Source organism: Mixophyes fleayi, chromosome 5, assembly GCF_038048845.1.
Source record: "Mixophyes fleayi isolate aMixFle1 chromosome 5, aMixFle1.hap1, whole genome shotgun sequence".
Lineage (NCBI taxonomy): Eukaryota > Metazoa > Chordata > Amphibia > Anura > Limnodynastidae > Mixophyes > Mixophyes fleayi.
Window position 1 is genome coordinate 278,698,240 of NC_134406.1, and position 8,199 is coordinate 278,706,438.

At 43.4% G+C, this 8,199-nt stretch overlaps 1 protein-coding gene across 2 annotated transcripts in view; it reads left to right on the forward strand.

Annotated features, from left to right (window-relative positions):
- Positions 1–3,329, forward strand: part of LOC142159400 (uncharacterized) — a 29,914-nt gene extending 26,585 nt beyond the window's left edge. Inside the window, exon 4 of one of the 2 annotated variants that reach the window (XM_075214270.1) lies at positions 397–3,329. In XM_075214270.1, the coding sequence (XP_075070371.1) occupies positions 397–2,471 (2,075 nt within the window). In that variant the 3' untranslated portion in view covers positions 2,472–3,329. The remainder of the gene's footprint in view (positions 1–396) is intronic. The other variant, XM_075214271.1, reaches the window with a different exon arrangement.
- The last annotated feature ends 4,870 nt before the right edge of the window (positions 3,330–8,199 follow it).

Sequence of the window (8,199 nt, forward strand, 5' to 3'; positions counted from 1 at the left end):
AGGTGTAGGGTTACTGTTACAGGATGTGAGGGTTACACGTGGTCCAGGTGTAGGGTTAATGTTACAGGATGTGAGGGTTACACGTGGTCCAGGTGTAGGATTAATGTTACACGATGTGAGGGTTACACGTGGTTCAGGTGTAGGTTACTGTTACAGGATGTGAGGGTTACACGTGGTCCAGGTGTAGGGTTAATGTTACAGGATGTGAGGGTTACACGTGGTCCAGGTGTAGGTTACTGTTACAGGATGTGAGGGTTACACGTGGTCCAGGTGTAGGTTACTGTTACAGGATGTGAGGGTTATAGTTATTCCGGATGTAGGGTTACTATCAGAGGATGCGACAATTCTTCCATTACTCTTTGATTCTGTAAATTGTGTCATTATTGTATCTTTCAGATAGCAGCACCATGAGCTCCAGCCATTTAATATCTAATTCGATTCCGCTAATGAGTACTGACCTCTCATGCTTTCCTCCAGACTCTGCTTGGGGAGTGTGCAACTCCCATAATCTCTCGGGGGCTTCTTCAGCCAACACCGTGGACAAAGTCAATCAGGGGGACCGGAGCCCTAGCGACATTACCAGTATAATCGCACATCTCCGGAGTCTTGCAACTGAGACCTCAAATAATTGTACCAGACCTGATGCAGAAAAACCTGGGACAAAATCCACTAGAGAGACCACAGAAAGTCTGAGCAATGAACTGGCCACACCTCCTGCCACAGAAACTGCTCTAAAAAGCTGCATGGATGACCAGTTGCAGTTCCACGCAAGTTTTGTCGGGGAAGTTGTTGGGAACCAATATCCGTTTGTCAATGTGGAATCGACCTTTAAAAGGAAATCAAACGCTAAGATCTATATATGCTCAGAATGTGGGAAAATGTGTCCTTGTCATTCTGCTTATATACGGCATCAGAGAATCCACACAGGAGAGAAACCCTATGCGTGTGCGGACTGTGGGAAGAGTTTTATTCAGATGTCTGATTACAACAACCATGTCAGGTCACACACAGGCGAGAAGCCGTATACCTGTGCGGAATGCGGAAAGAGCTTCAGTCGTAGTACTTACCTGGTGACTCACTCTAGAACCCACACCAAAGAGAAACCGTACACCTGCAATGTGTGCGGGAAAAGCTTCGTCCAACACTCTCACCTCTCGTTACATCTGCGGATTCACAGCGGCGAGAAGCCTTATATATGCATCGAGTGTGGCAACAGCTTCAGCCGCAGCTCCACCCTGGTGAAACACAAGAAGTCACACCGCAGGAAGACACTCCACATGTGCAAGAAGAAGAATGAGGAAGATGTCACCTATAACTTCACACAGAACAATCCACCCACTTGGGGGGGTCATGCAAACCAGGACGAACTGGAGGAATCTTCTTCTGCAGCTGAACCCCCACATGTCAAATCTGAGCTTGACGAGAAAGCAAAATGCTGCCAGCAAGTGGGTAATTGTAGGAAACGGTACAGAGGGGGGAAGAAAATTAACCACAAACCCATACGGATCATGCTCGAAAAATATCTAATTTGTGAGGGAGAAACTGGAAACAATCCTGAATCTTGTGCACATCAGAAGTTTTTGTTGAAGAAAAAGTCAGAGCGTCCATATAAAGAGAGTGAAGATGGCACATGCAACTGTGACACAGAGGTGTCCGCCTGCTCTTTGGATAAAATGACAACAAATGAAGTTAAAGAAGTGGACATTCCCAAAAGAGAGGTCTACTGTTCTCCACCTAAAGAGGAGAATGGAGCAAATGAGAACCGTAACCCAGAGAGCCGGTGCTGGTCAGCAGACCCAGGCAGCTTTAAGGAGGTGCCATTAGATGGCTTGGTATCTGATTGCACTTCAGCAAAAGATAAGATCACCAAATGTGAGGTGACAGATACACCGTGCTCCTACTCCAATACTGTGTACAATGCCCCTGACAACAAGCCTAGCTGCAGCTCCTCCCAGACATCACATAAAGGATCACCCTTCATCTGCAGTTACTGTGGCAAGAGCTGTCCATGCAAATCAGCCTTTATCCGGCACCAGAGAATACACACCGGAGAGAAGCCGTATTCTTGTCCTGACTGCGGGAAGAGTTTTATTCAGGTCTCTGATTACAACAACCATGTCAGGTCCCACACAGGCGAGAAGCCGTATATCTGTGTATGGTGCGGGAAGCGCTTCAGTCGCAGCACTTACCTGGTGACTCACTCTAGAACCCACACCAAAGAGAAGCCGTACAGCTGCAGAGAGTGCGGCAAAAGCTTTATCCAGCACTCGCACCTCGCCATACACATGCGCGTGCACAGCGGTGAGAGGCCGTACTCGTGTGGGGAGTGTGGAAAACAATTCAGTCGAAGTTCAACACTGGTTAAGCACCAGAAATCGCACATCAACAAGAACATCGCCGTTGAACAACCTACAATTGAAGGGACAAAGTCACTAGAGTCCCCGGAGCCCAGTTCAGGGAGCTCGTCTTAGAAAGTCTGGAACAAGAACTAAAACATTTTATTTAATGGAGTTTTTGCTGCTGGTCCATTTGCTGTCTGTCTTCTGGAACTTATTTATTCTGGTATTTCCAGATCTGGTAAAAAAAATTCAATTTCTGTTGCTACCACTTATGAGCAAATCATATCCTGTGCTTGGCTTATAAATCGGTTTCTCATACAGAATATAATAATGCGTTGGTGAAATTTAATGTCCACTAAGCAAGGTCCTACTGCCGTGGCCCCCTCTTCCTTGCAGGTGCCGTTTGCAGATTGTCTTCAATCAGATACATGTAATATACACCCTCTATAAAAGGAATCCCTCATATGGGCCAATACTTCAATATAAGCAAATACTTTTCTATTGCCATTAACTTCAGTTATTGTAAGATGCGTCTTCCTATGTGACCTTCCTGGGTTAGGTCTCGTAGCACACAAGACAGAGGCTGTGAGTAAGCACACTGATCCCCAATAGCAGTCCTTCATCATCATCATCATCACCATTTATTTATATAGCGCCACTGATTCCGCAGCGCTGTACAGAGAACTCGCTCACATCAGTCCCTGCCCCATTATAGTTTACAGTCTAAATTCCTGCTGTGCTACAAGAGAAGTAGCTGATTCCAAAGTAACATGAAGGGAGAGAAAACCGGTATCAAGATAAGTTGATTATTTACAATAAAAGAAATATCACACTTAATATTTGAGTAAGGGATACACGGCATGTAGCGGGAAGCGTGTAATACAGTCCTGTTGTGTGTAACCTGGAGACCAGGGGCCTGATTCATTAAGGAACTTAAATTAAGACGTTTCTTATTTCAGTCTCCTGGACAAAACCATGTTACAATGCAAAGGGTGCAAATTAGTATTCTGTTTTGCACATAAGTTAAATACTGACTGTTTTTTCATGTAGCACAAAAATATCAACTTTAAATGTCAGTGTACAAATAAGCGATCAAGTATTTGTGTGTTACATGGAAAAACAGTCAGTATTTAACTTATGTGCAAAACAGAATACTAATTTGCACCCTTTGCATTGTAACATGGTTTTGTCCAGGAGACTGAAATAAGAAACGTCTTAATTTAAGTTCCTTAATGAATTAGGCCCCAGAAGTCCTGTATACGTGTCATCTACATTCCAAAACCACGCGTTTCACCAAGAGTGCGTCCTGAGTGACTTACTATGCGACCATAAACTGATAATGTCTGACCATACTGAAACAGGGGCATGTAAAATGTATGTCTAATAAATGTTATTAACCCGTTGACAACCTGTGCATGGCCCATAGATTAGGCGATAGGTTCCTTCACTACATTGATTTATTTTTACAGCCACGAGTCAAAAAATCACCTTCATAACTTGGAGATGTATTAATAGACATGGGACGTATGGCCATACACACTGTACTTACACACAGATTCTGCTATACATTTATATCCTACAAATACTCTTAAGCATAGCTAATGCCTCACAGGGACACAACAATTAGTGGATTAAAAAAGTCTAGAAATACCCGGTTCTATAAGTATGTCCATCAAAGTGTGAGTTCACAGCCATCTTCAGGTTATTCTACAGGTTGTCAATGGGATTGAGCTCTGGGCTCTGACTGGGCCATTCCATGACATAGATCTTCCTTTTCTGAAGCCATTTCTTGGTTGACTTGGATGTCTGCTTTGAATTGCTATCATGTTGGAAGGTAAAACTCCTTTTCAGCTTTCTGACTGAGGCCAGCAGGTTTTGTGGCAAAATATCTTTATTATTCATTATTCCCTCAGCCACAAAGCAGGATGCTGACACCATGCCTCTCAGTCAGTGTCTTGGGTGTTGGGTGATGAGCTTTGTTGTCTTTGGCCAAAAAGTTCAACCTTAGTCTCATCAGATCGTAATAAATATTTCAACATGGTTTTAGGTGACCAAATGTCTTTATTGGAATGTTCTTTCTTTGTGAGAAATGGCCTCTGTCTTATCCCCCTAACCCATAGATGTGCAGAATACTGGAGATTGTCACATACAGGGAACGACCAGTTCCTGATAGAGGTTCCTGCAGCTCCTTTAATGTTCCTGTTGTCCTCTTAGTAGCCGCCCTGAGGAGTGTTCATATTGTGCTATCAGCAACTTATTGATAAGTCTTCACAGTGTTACATGGCACATGTAATGCCTTACACATTTTATTATTACCATTTATTTATATAGCGCCACTAATTCCTCAGCGCTGTATAGAGAACTCACATCAGTCCCTGCCCCATTGGAGCTAAATTCCCTAACACACAAACAGAGACAGACAGACTAGGGTCAATTTGTTAGCAACCAATTAACCTACCTACACATAATCTTATACTCCTCTCCTGATAAAAAATGAGATCCATATATGTTATGAAAGCTCCTCGTGGACCATGGCTGCCAGTAGGACGCAACCAAGAAAGCGGCAAGGAAATCCTACAGGAAGAGCAATAGACTATCGTCGTATCATTATATTACAATAGACTATCTTCTGGTCATATCCCCGCAGACTATCTTCTGGTCATATCCCCGCAGACCATCTTCATATCACGGTATGTTACAATAGACTATCTTCTGGTCATATCCCCGAAGACCATCTTCATATCATGGTATGTTACAATAGACTATCTTCTGGTCATATCCCTGCAGACCATCTTCATATCACGGTATGTTACAATAGACTATCTTCTGGTCATATCCCCGAAGACCATCTTCATATCACGGTATGTTACAATAGACTATCTTCTGGTATATCTCAGTAGACTATCGTCATACGATTACATTACAATAGATTTTCGTCATATGGTTTTGTTACAATCTTCTGGTTACATTTCAGTAGGATTCATTTGGCAGAGGCCGGATGCAGACTTGGTCTGAGTGTTGTGTCTTTGTGGAAATCTCCTTATCGCCCGGGTGTGGGGTCCTACTTACCAATGGAATGAATGTAAGCTCCTTGACCAAAACGACAAGATGGAGACCACTGGCTCGTTGACTGACCTGATCTCCTGTCACAGTCTACACATTTCTGTGTGGATCTAGTGACCCAAACCTCTTCCATATTACCACATAATTATCTCTTCATTGTGCTGATAAGTAGGTTTACAGCCGTCATTAACCTTTATGTCCAGACGAGGAATAGACTTGTATCTTCAGATACAGAATGCAGATATTGTCATATATGGGATCTGTATGTACGATTTTCCAGTTTACATGATATGTTCCCTATATATCATCTGTACCAGGAACGTCCCAATCAGTGTTCTCATCACTTGGTGGCATCTGAATGTGACTGACATCCTATGCAAATTAGGGGGAGGGTCCTAAAGTTCTAGTGTCTGCTATTACCATGTAATCCTCGGCTGGGTCCGTCCACCAGGCTACCTGCGCTCCCCAAGCATTGCACGTGGCCAGTGATCTGATTGGCTGGGCCAGTAAATGAACACATAGAAACCAGATGTGGGGTTCATCTCATTGCTTCTATTTAAGAAAACCTTGTCACCATCATTTCACATGTCCAACACCTCATCCTCCACAATGAAAGGTCTGTGGAAATATCAGATTCTACAACTGACTAAAGTCTTACATGACGCATTAAGGTCCAATATTCACAAATGTAATATTATTAAAACATGCTTCTGTCTGCAATAAATACAGATCTTTGTATCAAAGTGATTTCTCTATTTCTACAAGGGATCTATGTGCACATTACTCAAAAATGGTCCTTATGTTATATTATTTTATGTGGGGATTTACCTGCAGTTCTGTATCATTTTTTGATTCTGGAATAAAGTTGTGTTTGAGTTCTGTGCTTGTCGGCCGCCCCTCGCTCCATCGTGGTCCCAAAGTTGTGAATTTCACGGTGCTGCAAATGGTCACTGACTGAACCAAGCTCAGTGTGTCTTCTGTTGAAGTGAAACGTGCTGCTTTTATGGGAGAAAAACCACTTTTACAACCAGATAAATGTGTCCCAGGATCTAAGAATAAGAGCTAAACTCAGTGGGCCTGATTCATTAAGGATCTTAACTTCAGAAACTTCTTATTTCAGTCTCCTGGACAAAACCATGGAACAATGCAAGGGGTGCAAATTAGTATTCTGTTTTGCACATAAGTTAAATACTGACTGTTTTTTCATGTAACACACAAATATGAACTTTAAATGTCAGTGTACAAATAAGCTATAAAGTATTTGTGTGCTACATGAACAGTCAGTATTTAACTTATGTGATTGTAAGCTTGCGAGCGGCCTTCTCACCTCTTTGTCTGTTTTACCCAGTTTGTTTATTAGTTTACTATGTTTGTCCCCAATTGTAAAGCACTACGGAATATGTTGGCGCTATATAAATAAATGATGATATGTGCAAAACAGAAAACTGATTTGCACCCCTTGCATTGTAACATGGTTTTGTCCAGGAGACTGAAAAAAGAAGTTTCTGAAGTTAAGATCCTTAATGAATCAGGCCCAGTGTCCCTGTTTTTACCCACAATCCTCTATTCTCAAGCTGGCTGCTCTTTCATCATATAGAATAGAATGTATTCCCTTCCACTCATACAATCATGCTTGATTTGTGTGTGTTTAATGAACATCAAGGACAACAAAACAAGCTGAGCCTGATGCACTAAGAAACATGAATGTAGATATGTGCCATGTTTTGCGTAAAATTGTTCTGCACATGCAGAACCAGATTATATGCCAGGGAACGCAGCAACATCCAATTCATCTTTGAGTGCAAAGGACCCCTCCGTCAGCCTGCAATTTCATGGACGGAACGGGGAGGGGAAGAGGCATATACATGTAGTCAGTGTACAGTCAGGACGTATGTACGTAGTCTGTGTACAGTAAGGGCGTATGTACGTAGTCAGTGTACAGTAAGGATGTATGCACGTAGTCAGTGTACAGTAAGGGCGTATGTACGTAGCCAGTGTACAGTAAGGATGTATGCACGTAGTCAGTGTACAGTCAGGGCGTATGCACATAGTCAGTGTACAGTAAGGACGTATGTACGTAGTCAGTGTACAGTAAGGACGTATGTACGTAGTCTGTGTACAGTAAGGGCGTATGCACATAGTCAGTGTACAGTAAGGACGTATGTACGTAGTCTGTGTACAGTAAGGGTGTATGCACGTAGTCAGTGTACAGTAAGGACGTATGAACGTAGTCTGTGTACAGTAAGGGCGTATGCACATAGTCAGTGTACAGTCAGGACGTACGCACGTAGTCAGGGTGTACGCACATAGTGTACAGTAAGGACGTACGCACGTAGTCAGTGTACAGTCAGGACGTACGCACGTAGTCAGTGTACAGTCAGGACGTACGCACGTAGTCAGGGTGTACGCACAGTGTACAGTAAGGACGTACGCACGTAGTCAATGTACAGTAAGGACGTACGCACGTAGTCGGTGTACAGTAAGGGCGTACGCACGTAGTCGGTGTACAGTAAGGGCGTGCGCACGTAGTCAGTGTACAGTCAGGACGTACGCACGTAGTCAGTGTACAGTAAGGACGTACGCACGTAGTCAGTGTACAGTCAGGACGTACGCACGTAGTCAGTGTACAGTCAGGACGTACGCACGTAGTCAGTGTACAGTAAGGGCGTGTGCACGTAGTCAATGTGCAGTCAGGGTGTACGCACGTAGTCAGTGTACAGTAACGGCGTACGCACGTAGTTAGTGTACAGTAAGGACGTATGCACGTAGTCAATGTACAGTCAGGGTGTATGCACGT